The 21,756-nt window shown below is 40.9% G+C and overlaps 1 protein-coding gene across 2 annotated transcripts in view; it reads left to right on the top strand.

The window, feature by feature from the left end:
* PRKN (parkin RBR E3 ubiquitin protein ligase) overlaps window positions 1-21,756 on the top strand; it is a 722,549-nt gene that overhangs the window by 689,317 nt on the left and 11,476 nt on the right. For both annotated transcript variants that reach the window (XM_061378740.1, XM_061378739.1), the window contains one exon: window positions 14,810-14,896. In XM_061378740.1, coding sequence (XP_061234724.1) covers window positions 14,810-14,896 — 87 coding nt within the window. The remainder of the gene's footprint in view (window positions 1-14,809; window positions 14,897-21,756) is intronic.

Genomic DNA, 21,756 nt, shown 5'->3' with positions numbered 1-21,756 from the left:
GGGAAGGGGATGAGAGGAAGAGATGATACACCTTGTGTTAAACAGCAGTATTGTTCTTATTGATGTTGGTAAGGTGATATTGTTACCATTGTTAGAAGTGTATTACTGTTTTTATTTAATTCTAACAGCTATTATGAGGCTCTTCCTATGTTCAGAAGCCATGTGAGGAGAGTAATACTTGCAGATATGAACTGTCATGTTGTGCAGAAAGTCCAGCTTGGTGTGGTCCTGTACCAGTGCACATGCAGATAAATGTTTCCATGGGATTTAAGAGTCACATCTGCTTTACTGACTGTGCTGAGAAAAGGGTGAGCATCTGGGCTTTGGTTTAGTGTAATCTGTTGTTCCATACAAATTGTAGTTACATATCGTATGTTTACTAGCAGTGAAATTTATGCTAATTATGGGTCCTAGGCATTCACTATACATCTATCTATACTGATGTGTGTGAGGAAGATTTTTATACAGATTTCTGAAAGTTTTCTATGCAGATTTCTATACTTTTTATTGACTTGCTGATGGTCAGGGTGGAACACTGTTGAGCTGGAGGAGACAGTCCTTGAACATCAGCCAATCTCCTGGATCCCCATTTTCTCCAGGGCTGGTTCCCATTGGATTCTTCAGAGCATTTCCCTGAACAGGCCAAAGTCTGTTTTCCTAAAGTCCAGGCTTGTGGTCCTGTTTCTTCCCTTGTTCTCTCCTCCCAGGATCCTGAATTCCATCAATTCACGGCCCCTGCAGCCTGGGCTGCCTCCAGTCTTCACAGCTCCAAGAAGTTCTTCCTTAATGGAAGTATAAGGTACAGCAGACTTTGTCACCTTGTTGGCGCCTCCATCATTTGTGTCAAGGAATTGTCTTCAGTGCACTACAGAAAACTTCTACATTGCTCATGCCATGGTGTGTTCCCTCCCAGGCATGAGAGTAATACAGTGAATGTTGGGTGATTTGTAGATCTGTCAGAAATCCAAAGAAAAGCAAGAAAATTGGTCAGTTGTAAAAGTATTTTTTATAAACATTAAACATATTTTTTGTAGACAGGGATCTTGCTACCTGTCAGTATACTCTGATACAGAACAATATTTTTTGGCTTTATACACATATGTATATGTATTCAGAATCTGAATTACAGAGTTGTTTTTTTTTTTTTTGCTAAAATGTTTCTTGTGTGTTCACCAAAACAATGCTGAGATAAGAGCCAAATTGTCTGCATTTCCAGTAAACCAGCTAATATTCTGAGCTCACATTTCAAGGCTCATTTTTTGGTAGTTCATATAATTACTTAACAGAAAATGTCTAGGATCAAGAAACCAGAAAAGGATCAGTTCAAAAGGTCAGACCAGAAGTCACATTATTGACTAATTATATACTCTGTGAATGTAATTAGCACAAATTGTGCAAGATTCAAAAAGCATTCTTGTTTCAGAAGAAAATCACTTGAAACCTCACAGCTGGCCTTTACACTGAAAAGCACATACAGAAATTGAGGGGTCCTTAATGGGAGCTCTGGGCTATGACAGGGTACTCCTAGCTTGAACCAGCCCAGCTATCAATGATTTTTTTTTATCAGGCCTGTGTCTCTCAGGAAGCACTGCTTTTCTTCCTTGAAAGATGAAGCGTGATATTTTCATTTTCATTCCAATACTTTCTCCAGCTGTGTTTATAGAACATTTTGCAGAGATGATGCCCCATTCAGAAGAACCAGATATGAAGGTTTTCAAAACTTCTTGCAATTTCTTTTGCAGTTCTCTCCTAAACCATTTTTATTCCCCTTTCAGATGACTTACAATTGCAGATTCTGAGTCTAAATCCATCCTTCAGAGCTTGGAGTTAGTTGATGGAGTTCCGAGGTCTGGCTGCATCTAATTTTAGACTGAGGCTTAACCGAAGTTTTCATCAGCTTTTGAAATTTGCCCAAAGTTTCTCAGTGCTGTTCAGCATCAGTATTCAGGCTTAGCAACACCTCTAATTAGAATCATCTAATGCAGGATTTGTTTTTCAGTACAATACTACTCACACTCAGAATTTGAACAAAGCAGTTGTTGAACTGAATGGTGCTGGTCTTTGATGAGAATGTGGTTCGGATTTAACTATTGTAGTTTAGTTATTGCCTAATTTTAAAGGATTCACTTGTTCATAAGACAAACAAGAAGCTGAATAGAGGCTTAAGATCATTCTCCTTCCCCAAACCACCAAAAAAAAAAAAGCACATTTCTCTCAGGGAAATATCCTCTCACCACTGAGAGGAAAGACATTTCTCTGGGCCCTTGTGCAGAAGGTAGGCATTTCCTTAGAAGAGAGAGTTTCACAGAAATCTGTTCATTATTCTTGTGCTCTCCCTAGTATATGGACTAGATGTGTGTTTATAGTTATAAAAAGCAAGTGCTACGCATAGGAGATAGCATGAGCCAAATAAAGCAGCACCACAGTTATCCAAGATACATTATTTATGCTATTGTATTTGCTAGATGGTCATATTTATAAGGATATTCTTTTCACAGTGCTTCTTCAGCTGTTAGCAGATTCAAGAGAAGTAAAATGCAATGCCCTTGAAACAAGGAGCACCCCTTGCTCCTTTTTATGTGTTTCAGTGCATCTGAATACCATTTCTTCTTTATGTGAGACTGTCTTGTCGGGGCTGGTTTTGCACGTGTCAGCTGTTAGTAACCCTGAACAGGATCTTAGCTATTGAGTATGGTTTTTTAGAATCTTTTTCAATTGCAAAAGATTAGCAAAGCCTGCTTATGTCAATTCCTGTGTCACTGCTGCCATCCTCTGGAAGGTTTTCAATACCGCTGGATGGGCTTTTTCTAATGGAGATGAATTCCAGCAGCCAGGAGATGAACAAAGTATGTACTTCTTGCAGATGGCTAAAGGAACACAGTCTGAATGCATGGAATAACAGTTTGTAGTTGGGGTGCATTGGTTCTCTTAGGAATATGTTAAAAAACATTCAGGGAAGTGAGTGGTCTGATTTCTATTACAATTCAGTGTGAATTAGGCACTGGGTAATTGCTCAACTCTCATCAGCTTCCCACTCTGCATGTTCAGTAGTTCATTTCAAGAACCACGTTAATGAATCCATCAGATTTCCAAGTCTGTTTGCACATATAAATGTGCAGCTAGATGCTCAAATGCCCAGGGCATGCATTCATAGTAGCAATATTATCATATGGAAATAGGTTTGTTGTACTGTTTAAGAGCATATTAACTGAACTCCAAAGCTTCTAGAGCAGGAGCTAAAGCCACAGGCAATAAAATTCATTCCTTATGACATCCCTTGTGAGCTGATCTATGCATTCAGCAACAAAACATCTTTTTCAAGCTTGTAAGAAGTGATATTTTAACGTAGCTCCAACCAGTTTGTTGCAAAAAAACCACAGATTTTGACATCACACATGTAAAGAAATGATGCATGTGCTGCAGGAAGAACATGTTCACAGTATACACTGTTGCAGTTGTAAAATGCATTGTCACATACTTTATAAAGGCATCTCAAGATAACTATCATTTTCCTTCTTTGCATTCTTGTTCCTTAAAAATAATGCTTTCTTCTATATAAAATTTTACTTCTTATTCTTCTTTGTATCCTTTTCAATGGTGACAACATGCATACTAGCTTTATTCCTCTACAACATAACTCCTGCTCTGACCTTATCTGCTCTAGGGTAAATAGTCTATTGTTCCACTAGGGTTACAGTGAATCTCTACTACTGTGAGTGAGAGAGATTCACAGTTCATGTTTTAATATATGCCTTTTGCATATCATGTATTTAGGGATTTGGTTCACTTTTTATTTTATTTTTTATGAGATATGAGTGGAATGCTACATTCTTCTGTGAGATACTCAAAGAATAATATCCGCTAGCTTACAAAAATGGTATTTTTTTTTTTTAAATCACAGGCTTGATAACATTTTACATCTCTGACTGTTTTAAATATATTCCTCATATTCATAAGTGACTAATCCCCTTATCCCTTTCATTTAGTTTCCAATATATTTCATTAAATTATAAGGTGGCAATAATATTGATTTATTTTCAATGTTTCCTCATATAAATATTATTTAATTTATTATGGAAATAATTTGTAGAAATCTTACATTTACCTGCATCCACTTGGCATTTTGTTAGTCATCCGGGCATAAAATTGCTCCAAATTATACACTAGGTAGATGTGGTTAGATGTCTGTACCACTTATGAGTTACTCAAATGGGCAAAGAATTAAGTCATTACACAATTGGTTTTTTGCCTCCAGTGGTGCCAGCAAGAACGTAATACTGAATTACATTTTGTTATGTCTATACTATACAGTAAAGTAAGGGATCTCTCTTGCTCTGCACCCCAAGCTAGCTACAAGCAGTGCTGAAACATCTTACCCAGCACAGCACAGCACTATGCAGATACAACAGTCCAGGTACAAATGTGCTATAGCTGCATTATGTACAGATTACTGACATAGCTGCAAGGCATCCAGCAGGGCTACCTTAGAGCTTCTCAGCAGTGTAAAATGCAAATAAATCTCAGTTCTGCCACCTGAAGAAGAAGGAAAGGGGCTAGGCTATTGCTGTGTAGAAATGAGAAGGCAGAGAGAAGCGGGTATGCAGGAATTAAAAGCAGAGGAAGATGCCTGTCTGTGACGGCTGGTCCTGAAGGACAGGTCAGAGTCTGTGGCAGCAGCATTTTCTGGGGTTAGGAAGAACTCCTCAAGGTAGTGATGTTTAACATCTGAGGTCTTGTCGTAGTCCCTGTAGCCTGACAAGCTAGAAGCCTTGCTCTCTCTGATGGCTGTTCACAGCTCTGGCATGGGTGAGGTGAGTAACAAGGACACGAATTCTTGCAGTGTTTAGCAGCCTGCCACTGTAGGCAGCTGCCTACTTTGTTGGAGCTTGTTTGGCTTCCCTTTCCAGAGGTAGCTTTGTTGGCATCAATCTGGGCATCCCTTCCCAATGCTTCAGGGCATAGTATTGTTCTGCTTCCAGTTAAAGCTGTGCAACTCTGCCAGGGCCAGATGTGCCTGTTCAGACAACCAAAACTATGGTCTATTTTGAAAATTTTGCAGTGTTTGAACTCATGTTTGCTTGTGTAGTCAGCTGTCAGATGGGATTCTTCAATGACAGTAAGACCTGACTCTATTATGTACACATAATAGCACAACAAATAACAGGGTTTCGTACTTTCAATATACCACATAATCTTGTTACTAACTCTGCTTTCATTCTTGTTTACCGGAACGGGCTAGTAAGTTTCACATCTCAGCCAACATGCTGAGAACAAGACTGTGCAGTACCCTTGTGAACCTTCTGTTCTATCCCTTGCAGCAATTAGTCCACAAGGCAATTCAGAAGTGGTCTGGAAAGAAGAAGTGAGATTGCCTATCCACATAAATCATCAAACAAGATTTGGGGAGGTCTGAGACAGGTTCTCTGAGCTTAGGGTGCCCATTTTACCAATCCATCTTACAGGTTAATGTTGCCTGATGTAAGGCAAGCTCCAGGAAAGTCTGTTTGTCTGCAGACACAAACTCATCAGCACTCTCTGAAGAGCCTTGTGATGTACATATGGTCATCTAGATCTCAGGGAATGAGCCCATGGGTTGTTTTGCAGAAGCCAGGAGGGAAGACTTTCACTTTCAGATTCAAAAGAAACACACTGAAATGTCTTAAAATGTTTTGATGCATCGTACACCTAAAGGCTTTTAATGTTTATAGAAAATTGCCTCTTATAGTATTGATGACAAATTGCCCAAAGATTTCAAAAGCTGCACAGACTGCAGCTAGAATTTCGATACCATGTTTTGACAGATTGTTGTGCTTCTCACAAAAGTTTGATTTTAGAGGAAATATGCATAGTAAATATGTTCACTTTATTATAAGGAGAAAAACCAGAATTGCTCTGAAAGTACTACCATGCTTTCCAATTGTCTTCTATCTGATAAGACTGGCATCATTAAAAATGGATACTTTTTCTACCGTGGCATTTATCTTCATTGTAGAGTTTACAGGGTTTTCTATAGCTGACAGTTGGGAAAGTCACAAATCCTAAGTAAACATAGCTACTACGGATGGCAAATATACTGCTTTTAAAGTTTCTTGCTGTAAGCACAAGAAACACCAAAAGACAGGGTGTGCAGATGACAGTGTCACACTTGATGCTGGATATAACAAAATGCCAGAGGCAAAGTCAACCCAATACTCAGACATGTGGTTCACAGCAGTAACACAAGGATTATGACATTTGGGGGAGCGTGGGAGGTGGTTTTAATTGACTTTGAATGGATATAGGTATCATAATACATAGTTTCATGGTAAAAAATGCTTAGTCTGTGTGTATGGAGGTTTGAACTCTAGCTAAGAATCCAAATGCTCTCTTACTCAAAAGATACACTGTATGGTGAAAACTTTCCTGGTGAAATTTGGGATTTGGGGGCTTTCTTAAAAAAAAATAATAAAAAAAAATCTGTAGGTATGTATCACTATAACAATATAATGTTATAATTTGTACTTTGGAAAGTGAATTTGGAAGCTGTATTTTGCTAATCAGAAACACTTTAAAGAGATGCCTTTGGGTATTATGGGCAGTGCTATTCTGTATGTCACTTTCTAATAGCCTTGATTTCTCTTAGGTCATGCTCATATTTTCACTATAAATTGTTGCTCCAATCAGCAGCCTGTATTTTGACTACAAAAGCTCATTTAAGATTGAAACTTGGTGCTTTATAATATTTAACATTTCCAAGGGTTGTTGGTTTCTTTTTGACCAAGTGATCAAGTTGTCAGGTGAAAAGAAGGAATGCTTTGCCTACCCAGTGTTTTGTTTATGTTACTATTTAATAAAACACTCTCCAGGTAAGAAAAATGTATTAGAAACATCCTGTTAGCCTGATAAAAAAAACCCCAAACAACTATACATTTGCTGTATACAATATAAACATTGCTGGTTAGAGCTCACAGGAGCTTCTGTGTGATTGGCGACTCATTATTTGTACTCCCCCATCATATTTTCATTTACACCTCCCCTCAGAAAAATAAAGGGCATGGAAATACTTTAGTGATTACCTTTATTAGGCTAAGTCGTGACCTTTTGAAAACAAGGTCTGCTTCTTTTGATGAATGACGTGAGACGAGTAGTGGGGACTCCAGTGTTTAAAAACTGGAAATCTCCCTTAAAGTGCTGCTGTGTGATCTTGGACAAGATTCTTTGGTGTGGATCCTCAATGGCATTCGTGTTTCCACATCAACTTAATTAAGATCCTCAAATTTTAGGGAACTGTGGCCAAGGATTTCTTTGAATTAGGCTCCAGTCACTAAAACAGAAATAGTAGTACTTTGCTGCTTTACAGGAATATGTTGAGAGGGATGATGCCATGATGCTCTGGTGATCAAAGCCATGCAAGTATCTTACCTTATCTACATTATTTTGCTTTGATGTGCAATATATAACCAAACTGGTTTGAAGACATAAAAACAAGTCTGTCTAGTTCCATGTATATCTTATACTTGGTTTCCTTTGTATTCTCTTTAGAATATACTGTAGCCTTTTGACACTTAATGTGCATTTTCTGGCTGCTCATTAAATGATAAAATTAATAAGTCAGCTGTGGTTTATTTCATCCTTAGAGTGAATTATGATTACAATGTACTGTTCTTTTGACTTGGTTTTAGATTTGATTTTAGAGGAAAGAGTGAGTAGAGGCATTGAAGGTTGATTTCTTGAAGTACTTGCTTGCCTGAGAAGGCAGGATAAGGCTTGTAATGCTACATTTTAAATGAAAGGTGAAAATACCTGTGTTGATTTTCTTTGTTTATATAGTCATGGTTTTGAGGAATCTTTGTGTCTCTTCTGTATTAGTTTTGCAGTACAGGCAAAAAGCTTCAGTACTTACAAAGGTGTTGATCCTGCCTGCATTCAGTAGATTAAGAATTTGTGATTCACATCCATAGTGAAGGGTCCAGACAGCCACCACTGAATGAGAAAAAAAGGTAGAAGAAAAGGTAGAAGAAAGAGAAGACAAAACAATCTTGATATGATTGCTAGTCAATATATTCTTAATGACAGCATGTCATATCAGAAGAAACTGATTTCATTCTATGATGAGATTACAGGTTTGATAAGAAAAAGTAATTGTGGAAAATCAATTTCATTTCTTGTAAGATTTCAAACTACAGAATGTTCTGATTAAGAACTCATCACCATAAGATATCAGTAAAAGGCTTTAGGGGGCTGGGTTCGAACTGATGTGTTTGGGGTCTGTGCAGCAGCATTGTCTCATCACTATCAGATGATGCAGTATGGATTCCTCACTGAGCCATGGTTATGTGTTGAAAGAAAGATAATTTTAACAGTAATATTTTATGAGCACTACAGGGAGATATTATCAGAGATGAAAGTGCATCTTTCCTCACCTGATATCTTTAATCTAGATGTGAATGTCTGTTTTGGAAGATACACTTTGGCCAAAACGTGTATAGTTTAGCTAATAGTAATAATTGTAGGAGTGACGATGTGGCAGTCCAGATTTCAACATGGACTGCAGAAGCCTGGTAAGAAATCCGGGTATGTGCTTGAGTTGTTAGCTCACACTGAAGTCCCTAGCAGTGCACCTACAGTGATGCAGATTAAACCATGGCTATGGATACCTCACAGCAGCCTTGCCCTCATGCTGCTGTGTAGACACATACAGGATGGAGGTAAGGGTGAAAAAGAAAAGGAATATCTGATTTGAGGAGTAACTTTAAAATAATAGTAGAGAGGTCAAACTGGAAGCTTTGTATATGGATTCAGAATGGGAGTATTGTATTGAAGTTGGAAGAAAGATAATTTTAACAGTAGTATTTTATGAGCACTATAGGGAGATACTATCTGAGACCAAAGAAGAGGCATTTGCAGTAGGCAAGAGGGAGAATGAGAGCTCTGGTGCTTAATCCAAGAGAAAGCAGGTCTTTGAAATGCTGGGAAAAAGAAAATGACAAAATCTTGTTTCCAAAAGAACAGCATAGCATGTAAATGACAAACTTGTTTTCCTTTTGTCCAAAACAAACAAAAAAATAAAGCTACATTCTGCTGCCACTTCCAAACTTAAAACACCATAAATAGGCCAGTCAGGAATAATTGAGTCTACAGCTTGGTTTCACTATCCTCATTTTTCATTCAGCATCACTGTTGGCACTGCAAATCTGTGGGGTTTGAATTCCATACTGCTGACCAGAGTTTGATCTGATTTTACCTGTTGTTTGAATGATCATAAAGATGGGAGGATTTCAAAAACATGATCTGGATCCTTGTTGAGGTTTTAGATACCTCCTATTCTAAGATCACTTGGATTCAGAATTTCTGCTTAGGGCTGCAACAAACATTTTTACAGATATTCAAAAGCCTGTAATAGCACACACACAGGTTATATTAATTTCCAGGGCCTAAATCCCTTAAAAGCTTTGGGGATTTCCCTGCTAATCCTCTTTTTACTGCATAAACCTAGGGGATAGGTTTGAGACCTTGGTATTTATTCTTTCTGTTGGTTGTTTCCAACTGAAGAATCTTTCAAGGGTAACAAAAGTAAGTACTAAATACACAAAGACATAGAAAGTTTATATGCTGTTTATATTATCACAATAATCTGCCAGTCTATTTTTTTTTTTGGTAAATGAAAGAAAGTTTAACTATTATTAGTAATTACACTACTTATAGTAATTTTAAACATTTCCTAATATTAAATTTATGCAGAAGTCTTAAATCCTGACTGAACCACTTAAATCCTTTTTTTTTCCAAGGGCAAAATAAGTGTATTAATATTAATGAAGCCACAAAACACAAGTTGACTGATAGCATTTTTGCAGTTGCTGTATTTTATTACTGAAACTTTATTATATTTTTTATATCAGAATGTAAAAAATGAATAAAACTACCACAAACTGCTCTTTTCTGTGACATGCCTTTTCTTTATGATGCATGCTTTGCCATAAAAAGGGAGTGCTTACTGCATTTCTGTTGGGAGATGCCTATTTATTCTGACAAACGGATCAGCCTCCAGGGTGTTCTTTTGCCACAGAACTGATTTTACATCTGTCCTGGGTTTAGCAGTGGCAGTCATTTTTCTCTTTCTTGGTAGCTGGTGCAGTGCTGTGTTTTGACTTTCAGCTGGGAACAGAGCTGAAAAACACTGATGTTTTGGTTTGGCCAAGGACTTTGTGGGCCTCATGCTCTGCCAGGGAGGAGGGGAGCTGGGAGGAAGCAGAGACAGGACACCTGACCCAAACTGACCAAAGAGGTATTCCATACCACAGCACGTCATGCCCAGGATGTAACTGGGAGTTAGCCGGAAGGACTAGGTGGACTGCAGGGTTGGAGGAGGTATCGGTCGGTGCTTGGTCGGGCTGGGGGGGGCAAGTTATCGGTCGCCTGGTGATGGGGTGTTGTATTCTCTTCCCTTGTTATTTCCTTTATCATTACTATTATTGGTGGTAGCAGTAGTGATTTGTGTTATACCTTAGTTACTAAACTGTTCTTATCTCAACCCGTGGGAGTTGCATTCTTTTTGATTCTCCTCTCCGTTCCCCCAGGAGTAGGGGGAGGGCAAGAAGGGGGGGGAGTGGGTAACAAGCTGTCTGGCTGTGGGTTAAACCACGACAGTTCTTTTTGGCGCCCAACGTGGGGCACGAGGGGTTGAGATAACGACAGATCTGACTGTCACAATGCTGATTTATTGGATCTCAGAGTTGTTCCTCTTGATCTCACAGCTTCAGAATGTTGTAACTTACTTAGAGCCGGTATTTGCTGTGTTAGTGTTTATCAAGTGTGGGGCTTGGGCTAAGGTTCTTGTCTCACTGTACTTTATGGCAATGACTTGTAATACGGGCGAGCTCCAGCAGCAGGGCGGGACGGACATGGCCGTGGACTGGTCCCTGGCCGTCCGGCTGCTCCTCACCGTCCTGGCCCTCGCCCTCGCCTCCGTCTGCGTGAGGCTCTGGGAAGCCGAGGGGGGGCGGCCCCGGGAGCCGGCGGCTGCTGAAGCGGCCCGGGAGAGCGGCCCCGGGGACCAAGCGGGAGCGGGACCGGAGGCCGCGCGGGGACGGCTGCCGGTGGAGGAGGTCGGGGCGGTCGAGGAGCGGGAGAAGGCAGCGGAGGAGCCGAGCCCCGCGGCCGAGCCCAGCCCCGCGACGGCCGAGAGCATTCCCCGGAAGCCGCCCGCCGAGCCCCAGGAGGACGCAGGAGACCCCGCAGCATTTCCCAGCAAGGCAGAGGAGGAAGATCTGGACTCAGGAAAAGAGAAGCTGGTGGTGGGAGAGCCGGCAAGCACAGCAGCTACACCAGCCCCAGTGACAAGCACAGCAGCTACACCAGCCCCAGTGACAAGTACAGCAGCATCGTTTGAGAGTTCTGAAAGTTTTGAATGGCCTTTGGGTGTCCTGGGGACCTGCCTGCTGATTGTGATGGGGATCAGCATGTTGGCACACATGCAGAGTGTGTTTTACCCACCACCATTGTGTCTGATCCCAAAATTTAAGCAGAGTCGGGTTTGGGTCTTGTCTGGGGTTAGACAACAATATGGGAGGACCAAGAGGTTTTCCCCAAGGCTGGACAGCCATGAGTGGCAGGGCATGTGGGACAGTATGGGCAAGTATCTAGTCCACTGGGCCCCTCCAGTGCTTTGGAAACACTGGAGATGGAAGGACAATGAATTATTTTGAACCTGGTGGGCCCATGACCCTTAAGGCCAACAGAGCAGAGATGCAACATAGAGATGGACTCATGATCGAGGGGTGGACCTAACAATGGACACTACTGCCCAGGTTATTCATGTGTGTGAACACTGCACACAGCCTCTCCTGCTCTGAAAGACTGTTACAAGAGATGGAGCCTGGCATCATGGACCAGATGGACTCAGCAGCTTTATAGGGACTGGTCCATGCACTACGATGAGAGTGCACTTAGATAAGAGTGATGGTATATTGAAAATGTGGGATCTGAGCATGACGTGAATGGTATGGAATAAGGGGTGGATAATGTCCTGGGTTTAGCAGTGGCAGTCATTTTTCTCTTTCTTGGTAGCTGGTGCAGTGCTGTGTTTTGACTTTCAGCTGGGAACAGAGCTGAAAAACAATGATGTTTTGGTTTGGCCAAGGACTTTGTGGGCCTCATGCTCTGCCAGGGAGGAGGGGAGCTGGGAGGAAGCAGAGACAGGACACCTGACCCAAACTGACCAAAGAGGTATTCCATACCACAGCACGTCATGCCCAGGATGTAACTGGGAGTTAGCCGGAAGGACTAGGTGGACTGCAGGGTTGGAGGAGGTATCGGTCGGTGCTTGGTCGGGCTGGGGGGGCAAGTTATCGGTCGGCTGGTGATGAGGTGTTGTATTCTCTTCCCTTGTTATTTCCTTTATCATTACTATTATTGGTGGTAGCAGTAGTGATTTGTGTTATACCTTAGTTACTAAACTGTTCTTATCTCAACCCGTGGGAGTTGCATTCTTTTTGATTCTCCTCTCCGTTCCCCCAGGAGTAGGGGGAGGGCAAGAAGTGGGGGGAGTGGGTAACAAGCTGTCTGGCTGTGGGTTAAACCACGACAACATCTCATCCATTTTCTAGTAATATGTGAAAAGAGTATCCTGTCTCACCCCCCCCAAAAAAAATCAGACTTTGTTTCCATTACAAGGATGTGGCAAGCTCACTCATCGACTTACTTGCTTGCAGGATATACAATTGTTAGTGAAAGGCCCAGTTATACACTCATGCATGCTTCCAGGACAGCAATCCTATGGGGAAAACATTGGTAACGTTGATCTTGCGGATTTTCTGTTTTAAGGGCAGGTATAAAAAGTGGCCTCTATAATGAGAAAATGCATTTCACATCTTTAAATAATACTGCATGAGTTTATGAATTTTATTATTATAATAAATAGCAATGCCACATAAACTTACCTTGTGAGGCAGATGGAATGTCTTTGCAAAATATATGCCCGGGAGGCTGTGGTAGTGGTGTTCTTTCTTCATTATTTCCCCCTTTTCAGTGTTTATGGAAGGTTTAAAATTGCACTTGTGTAGGAAAAGTGAGAGAGATGAGTGCAGAACGCAAGCTGAGGCATTGTGCGATAAGGCAGTAATGAAGCAAGTGTACACAGAATCCCTTCAGCCAGGTGTGTTCATATGGAAATAAAAGCACAAAGGAAACAGAGAATAGGACACATTATAGGAAAAACACTTAAACCTGGCCATAACCTTATTTGTTAAAGGATAACAAGTCCTTGAGATATTAGGTATCCAGACAGCGAGTATCTCTCCTTATGTGTTTGAGCAGCGTTTAACATAGCTGAAACTTTTGACCACTAATGTAGTGCAAATTGTTGTATTCATGTGATGCTCTTTTACAATAATGCAGCCTCTCATACAACATACCTTACAGAACTGCTTCCATTGTTAAGCTGTTTTCTAACAAGCACAAGTGAATTAACAAATCCATGTTACCTGAAGTAAAATGAAACGTTTCAAATCATTGTCAAAAGAGTGGAGAGAAGTGACAAGAGAGCAAATAAGTGATTAGGTTTGATATCTCTGGAAGTTAGAACACTAACTCCACCCCTCTGCTTCAAATTTCTCTCACTTTCTGAACAACAGAATCAATCCTTTCAGACTTGCACAATGCTCCTTTTCATAAAAGTGCAGTTTCTTTAGCATGAAATATCATTTTCAGTGCTTCTTAGAAAAGTGACAGCTTGAAAGAGTTCAAAATGAAATTGCAACAGCTGGAATTTGTGGCAGACAAATGTTCTAGTGCCATGTCCTCCTGATATCCTTTGCTCATTACATGTGAATGCAGCTCTGTATCTAAAAATCAAGGCTGTTATATCAGTCTTGCTTATAACACCAGTCAGAATGGCTTACCACTGAGAGATCTTTCGGAGTCTGGAGTTGCATCAAGACAGTATAGCTTTAAAACAGCATAAGAGAAACCCATTTTACATTATTGACTTTTCTTCTTACCTGCAAGGACACAGAATTTAATGCAGCATTGATGGGTCAAAGATTTTGACACATGTCAAGACAGATATCTTCATTTTTTAGTTCAAAAAAAGGCATCAATCTTGATACATGTGAATCAGTTTAGGTGGCAGAGACAGCTCAGACTGAGGTAAGGACAATTGTTTTACTCATCTGCAAAAGACATTACTTTTCAATGAAGCCTTAGATAAAGAACCATGCAATTTAAGGAAGATGAAACCAGAACAATTGCTAGAAATGAAGTAAGTGTCTAGAAATAGTCACCTAAAACCTGTGTTAAGTAACCTATCATTGTGTTCCTTCTATGGATTTTTTTTAAACCATTCTATAAAAGTATAGATATCATTTTCTCAAGAATGGTATTTCATATGACCTATATAAAGTAAAGTCAGCAATAGTTTTCCATAGAGAAATTATTTGATTTAGAAATATGAATAGACTATTTCCATTAGCAAACACTATAAAGCAGAACTGCTTGTTTCAGCCAGCACTCTTTGTATAAACAGATTTCACTGTAGGAAAAACACACCCCAAAGTATCTAGTATGACTTTATGTCCCTAAATGGACCATGTAGCAAAATCTCATCTTTAATAATGGCATTTATATTACTTCACCAATGAAATGTATAGTAATAACAGCAAATTGTTGTGTTAATGATCAGTGTATAATAAGATGCACAATTAGGATGATTATGGGAATTTAATGGGATGACAAGGGCAAGAGATCATCTGCTGTATGACTCTTCGTGATTGTAACCTGCTGTCTGTATCCCTAATGTGTTTTTACGACTTGCGTGCTTTGGTTTGTTTTCCAGTTTGTGTTCTGCCGTGAATGTAAAGAAGAATACCATGAAGGGGAATGCAGCTCTCTCCTCAGCCTGCAGGGAGCCATCGCCCAGAAGGTAGGGATCCCACAACTCCTGTTCATTATCCCTGGCCCAGCTAGAGTGACATTTGTCAAATAGATCCTAATTATAATCCTAAGTAAAAGCAATTATGTTCATGCTGAATTACTCCAGCCATCAGAGTTGCCAGATTGGCTTTGCAGTAGATTTCAGTCGCTTTGATTGATAGAGTAGATGAGTTCTGTCAGGAATACACAGGCTCTGACATCAGTTGGTAGAAAAAAAGCTTTACCAGTGGGGTTTTGGGGTTGTCTCTATTCAATATGAATATGTTTGTGTTTCTGTAGCCTTGCTGCCTTTCAGCTTATTTTCAGTGCACCAGTCAGGAAATCATGTGGGTTTGGACTGAATAACTGGGGGTTTATATAGCCTATGCAGAAAATGCTGATAATTTATGTTTCAGCTTAGAGAAATAAAAAAATGGATTGCCTAGGCTGGAAGCTGTTAGATGATAATTACTCTAGGCTGCTCTATAATCTTGCAGCTTTTGTAGCTATTGCAGCTATAAACCTGGACAGAAAATAGTTTTTCTCTCCTGGCATTTCTCTTTGTTTGAGATTCAAGTTTCCCTGATCTCCATGGAAAATAAATCACAGTCTTTCAGAGAGAGAGAGGGAGCAAAGAATGGAATGGGCTGCCCAGGGAAGTTGTGAATGCTCCATCTCTGACGGTGTTCCAGGCCAGGTTGCACAGAGCCTTGGGTGGCATAGTTTAGTGTGAGGTACCCCTGCCTATGGCAGGGGGGTTGGAACTGGATGATCTTAAGGTCCTTTCCAACCCTAACTGTTCTATGATTCTAACAGGAGAGATACTCCATAAGTATCTCACAGCTTGATGCCCAGGATATGCTCCTAGGAAGCAGAAAACTGATGTCTGGTATATTTGATGCTAAGAAGAAACTCAAATCCTGAGCCCCCACATAGTCCAATGTGGCAGATACAGGCTTGTGGGCAGGTGCTGATGGACTTGCATCTAGCCAGCTCTCAGCAAGGCATGTCCATCTCCTGTCAGTGCCTGCAGGCAGGCTCTGTGTGAGGCAGGCTTTTGGGGCCTCTCACTCTTTGACCACAGAGACTGGGGAGGGAGCTGGAGGCCTGTTGGAAATCTTTGCTGTGTGCCACCAGTTCATTTGCCATACTTTGGAGACACTGCACTGGGCTATGAGCTGTGTAGAGATTCTTCTCTTTACCCTTTCTTAGTGAAGCTCTTCTAATATATAAAACCAATTAGCACTCATTGAGGCAGAATTAAACAGCCTGTATCCTAGTAGCCAGGCTATCTACCTCTGCTGCCCTGAAACTTGTACTGTATGAGAACCAAAATCCATCTACTTTTCTAGCCTCTTGTGACTTGTTATTCAGATTTGGTATTTTATGTTTAGCAGCTATCAGCAAATTTTTATTCCATGAATTTGTGCAAACCCCTTTTTTAAAGCCACATATATACAAGCAGATTTGCAGCTTAACTAGCCTCTCTAAAGAACAGTCTCATTTTCTTTGCAGTAGACTTAGAACAGTCTTCCAGCTCCTATTCACGTTTATGTAAAAACAACTTCAACAGAGACATTCAGAGATGCTTGAAGTACCCAAAAGCCTAGTAAAGTAAGAGACAAAGGCTCAATGCCTTACGTGAACTAAATAGAGCTAGAATTCGAATACAACTCAACAGGAACAGTGAGCCCTATTTATGCCTAAAGTTTTGCCTAGAGTACTGAAAGCCATCATGGAACCTTACAAACAAGTTCAACAGTGTTGGCTTTGTGGATATTAGTTTGTATAATTTCCATGCTCTAGGGCAGAGATGTAAGTGTGCCAGGAAAAATGAGAATACCATAGGAAGAAGTGGTTTATTTTAAATATTTGCATATTGCCTTAGCTTCTCCTGAATGACAGTGGGAGCCCTTCATTCATCTGGTCCAGGACAGCACATGAATTGCACCCTGTTAGATCTGTTGACTCAGGGAAGTTAACTGATTTTGTTGTTTGAGTGTAATGTTGACACCTTTGCTGATCCTTGAAAAAATTCCTGTGCTCTCAAACAGCTGTTCCAGAAGAGCAAACTGATAGTACCAGAATAAATCTTGCAATCATGCAAGCCAGTTCCCCAGTATGAACAAGACTCTAGAGTACCCAAAATTCATTCAGACTCCAGCACAAGCTGAAGTTAAGGGACTTTGGTCAGCCTTCGTTTCCCAACTGAGAGCTGCACTAATTAAACTTCTCCACAAGATGGTGATGTGCCACTGAAAGAATGTTTCCCTCACTTTTTGTAACCAGGCAAGCAAACTGAGAGGTAGCTAAACCAAGGCAAGCATAAAGATGCATACTAATCATTCGTGGAGCATATATGGAATGCAGGGCATGTGGGACTGTCTTCATCGCTCACTGGGATTAATTTAAACATTTATCCATCTGTGCTTTCAGCCTTTTTGTTCTGTTTGGCCCCCCTGTGATAGATGCACAGCCCTGTGTGTCAGAGTTAACTTCCTGGTATTGCGCTGCTTGTTGAGGCAGTGAGAATGATTGTTTCATCTTTGACCATCATCTGTTTCAAGGTGGGAATAACACACTTCCAGGGTTGTCTTCATCTCCTGCAACTTGTCTCCTCTCCATATTCTTTCCATATCATTTATTTCAGAAGCAGATCTCATAGGTACAATTCCTGCCACTCAGATTTCAGGGTCAACAAGACACTCTGCCACCAAACTGTTCCTCTCCAAAACTGGTTAGAATATATGGTGTCATGAAAATACTTTCTATGAGAAAAATGCAGGTTTTACTTTAGCCTCTAGCAGCTATAGTAGTGAAAGGACTTTCTGTTGTCTTCGCATTTCTGCAAATGCCTGCATGTCTCTAACATTCCCAGTATGAGAGGAAACACTGTGGGCAGATCAAGGCCTAAATCAGCATTACAGAGATGCATATGGTGGAGCATTAGGGGTGTGAAAGCACTGGAAGAAAAGAAAAAAAGGAGTGGTGTCATGGAGGATCTGGGTAGCCAGGAGCTGATGGCAACCTGGAGAGAGGGAAGAGCTATGGTGCTACTCAAAGCAGCCTGTGTGACTCATTTGGGAAGTCTTGGAGCAGGAAATCCCTCAGAAAGAGAGCCTGATACAGAGGCGTTCAAGTGTCCATGAAGGCCAAGAGCTGATGGAGTGACTGTGACCTGTCAGAGTTTCCGTGGAAGCTCAAGAAAGAGGAAGAGAGAAGAAATGGAGTAAGCCTGTTAAGTGACATGGGGCAATTATGAGGGTCTAGGAAGCAGGAATGGTGGTGGTGAAAGGGGCCTGTGCTTGGGTAGATATCAGAAGGAGTAAGGAAAAAGCTTGAGGTCAAGACTGGGGAGCAGAGCTGGTGGAATTGTGAAGGGAGGGAAGGCATCAGGGAAGGGAAAATGGAGTCAGTTGGCAGGAGGAAGAAAGAGAAACAAAGGGATAAAGCAGGTACCACATGTGGTGCTTAAGGCTGTTCGAAACCAAGGAGTTTGAACCTTATAATGGTGGGAAGCTAGAGGGTAATGCTTGCTGCCTGGGGCAGAAAAGGCAAACTCAGCAGCAGCAGCCATGCAGAGAGGAGCCTAGTTCTAAATACTAGCATATCATATTCTTTCAGGTCTATGCACAGATACTGCATGGTCCATTGGTGTGGACAGAATGTTCTCTTTCTATCAAAATGCCCACTTTTAGTTCCGCTAGGCCATTGAAAGTTCATCTTAAGCATTTACTTACTGCTGCAGGGATGATTGTAGCCCTTCTTAGTGTGAAACATATAGAATTTAAGGGAAAATAAAATGTTTCTGTGGCAACTCGAGAAGCTTTCTTTTAAAAACACTGCAGCCTCTTGTATCTGTTTTAAGTTTGGAATGAGAGAAGTAATCGTATTTGATGGATTAAAAGAAACAGTGCTCATGATGGAATCAATGACACTAAAGGTTACTCCATCCAGATTTAGGTTTAGAAATAACCACATAGTCCCTGCTATGTACACCACAAAACCAAGCTTCCTGGCCCCTTTTAACCTCACCCAGAGACAGTCTATGCTGGTGGGGAATCTAGCCATAAACCAGCTTCCTCTGTAAGTCCCCAGCTTAAAATTAGCCTGACTTTCCTAGCACAAAACCTTTCTAGACAGTTGTTTTTTTACCACAATAGGTAATGCATCTTCTTGCTCAGTAGCAACTGGACAACATATGACCGCATTAGATTTGAACACATACAGAGTAGCTCCCAGGACAGTTTTGGTGCTGGGCATGTTGATAAGACATCTGCAAGGTAAATCATATTAGCTATAGCAATGACACTAATATAAAAGTAGTGCATATATAATAAGTGACTACAATGTGGGGCACAGAGACATAAATGTTTGGGGAAAAAAAAGACACAAACTGGATAAAATGTGTTAAAAAAGGTATGTTTTAGAGATGGTTCTATGAAAATAATTTCCCCAGGATGATTTAGCTGCTGATTATCTTGTTCTGCCAAGCCACTGAGTGTGTGATTATAAAACGGTAACAGCTTTTTAGCAAGTTTGCTTTTTCAGAGGTTGCTGTGAATTAAGAGAATAAATTAAACATCATGGTAGATTTCTATAATACAGCTGTGCACAAATCTCTCCAATTACCTGCATTCAAAAGTTTGAACCTAAAAGAACATCTGATGTCTAATTCATCATCCCACAAAACCAGTCTGGCAGTCTTTGTAGGGCCAGATGTAAATCCAGTTCATCTCATTTGAACAATCTCCGCAATTAACCCTGGGGACAGCAACAGCTGTAAATCTAAGCTAGATTAAACATCCATGGTGGCTGAAGTCTTAAAGTCTGTCCTGTGGTCTCTTCTGTTCCAGGATCCAACCCAAGCTCCTTAAAAATCCTCTCAGGCCATATCTAGTGCTAGTCCAAGCCTTAATTCCAGCTAGCTCTAGCAACCCTGGCCCTGAAAACTATGCAATCCAGCAAAATACATGCACCTTTAGCTGCTGATGCAGATAAAAGTTGTAGCAGTTTTTTTGGTGACAGATTGTAGAACAGGTTTTCTGAATTGCTGCCATTTTATTACATTGAAGATCAAAAATCTCATTACCTGCTAAAGGTCTTCAGACCAGGTTCATTGTATATGCAAAGTAAAAGATTCATTGTTAGTCTTATAGAAGTCTTAGAAAGGTAATCGAAGAACTATTTTTAATCCATTTACAATAATACTGGGGCTTATAGTTCAATTTATATATAGTTAAAATAATGGATATGCAAACTTTCTGGTAACACCCATTTCTTTGGTGTTATGTTTAACCCTCCACTGCTCCTCTGGGTCCTAGGCTCAATTCAGTCTGGGACTGCCTGGCATAGTGAGTTCTTTACCAAAAAGAGAATAATGTTGATATTGATGTTTTATTTCCTTCTCACTGTATGATCTGCTCAGGGTCACTTTTATATGTAAACGCATTCCTTCACTGGTGTGCAGGTTGACACTGGATCCAAATTTACTATCTATGGAATGTTCTGGCTAAACCAGTTAGAACTGATTTGTTCTGCCTGAGTCAGTTATGTCTTTGTTCTCTTTGTTATCCTTCAGACTGTTTTTACTGTTTTCTCAAGGCTGCTTTTGGGTAACTGACCACTGGAGTGTTGTTTATAGCACCAGGGCCTCCCATATTATCCTGTGCCTGTGCTTTCAAGGCCTCTGCTATCATCCCATGCCTTTACTCCTCTGTATGACTTCTTACTGTAGGGTCAGAGAGAGTTCATTCTGCCCATAATACCTATATTTGTCCTTGCCATCTGGTAGTTACAAAAATACATGTAACATTGTTAAACCATGCAGTTATAAAAATTATACAAGAGCAAAAGCAAAATAGGCAACAGTCACCTCGGAATTAGATAACTGCTGTCACTTGCTAAACCAAATCTCTCAGCAGGCCAAGACAAGTCCAGAGAAAGCCTGATGGATCCCGAGGCCTGTGGTGCTGGTTTGGCACAAAAGCTGTGGTCTCTTACAAGAAAGAGCGACAGCATTTTTACTAAGCCACAAAGCTACATGTTCTAAACCTCTGGTGTTCAACTCCACTCCAAACCTGTGGGATGCTGCCTCTCCCAGCTGTAGCCCTAAGATGGAAGCCTTGGTCACCAAAATACCAAAACATATCTCCAAATTTGCCACCTTCAAATGAGACCTCAGCTGTTTGCTCTTTGGGACCAAGTCCTTACAGTACTAGTGTAGCTAAAGCAGGATTCAGGCAGTAACTTCGATTTTCTGCCACTGGCAGCATAAAACATATCCAGAACCCTTGTCAGACTGGGAACCCCTCAGACCAAACCAGTGCCTCAGCAGAATCAGTGTAGGCTGATCCTGTTCATCACCACATGCCACTGGGGCCCTGACTGCAACCCTAACCATAGTTTATGGGCTCAAACCTAACTCAGTCATGAGCCTTGATTGCTTCCCAGAAATGCTTTTTTGATGCACAGATGCAGCGTAAAAGCACATCCATGTGTGTGCACACATCCAGGAAAGCCTGTCACATCACCTGGCACGCTGCTGAGTGCTTTTGTAATGTATTCCTCTAAAGCTCCCAGCTCACTTGGGCTGCAGGTGAGCCTCCAGCCCATCTTTCCTTCCCATTACCTCATGTATGCAGGTCTCTAATTTGCCAGTAGGTGGTATAAAATATACAGTCATTATTTGCCAGGCTTCTTTATCCATCCACTAAACAGCATCCTGTCTAATCTCTTATGCCTGTAGGTTTCCAGCAAGCATGCAGGGTCTCTATGTGGGTGGCAGTTTGGTGTAGTTATATAGCAGAACATATTGGCCCACTGTAAGAACAAGATATTTCAAATTTTGATTTTAATGTGGAATTCCCA

This window comes from Neopsephotus bourkii, unplaced genomic scaffold (genome assembly GCF_033783945.1).
Source record: "Neopsephotus bourkii isolate Nb327-2 ecotype Australia unplaced genomic scaffold, CSIRO-AGI_Nbou_v1 NB_1767, whole genome shotgun sequence".
NCBI lineage: Eukaryota > Metazoa > Chordata > Aves > Psittaciformes > Psittacidae > Neopsephotus > Neopsephotus bourkii.
The sequence above is the reverse complement of the archived record's forward strand: the minus strand, read 5'-3'. Positions and strand labels throughout refer to the sequence as shown.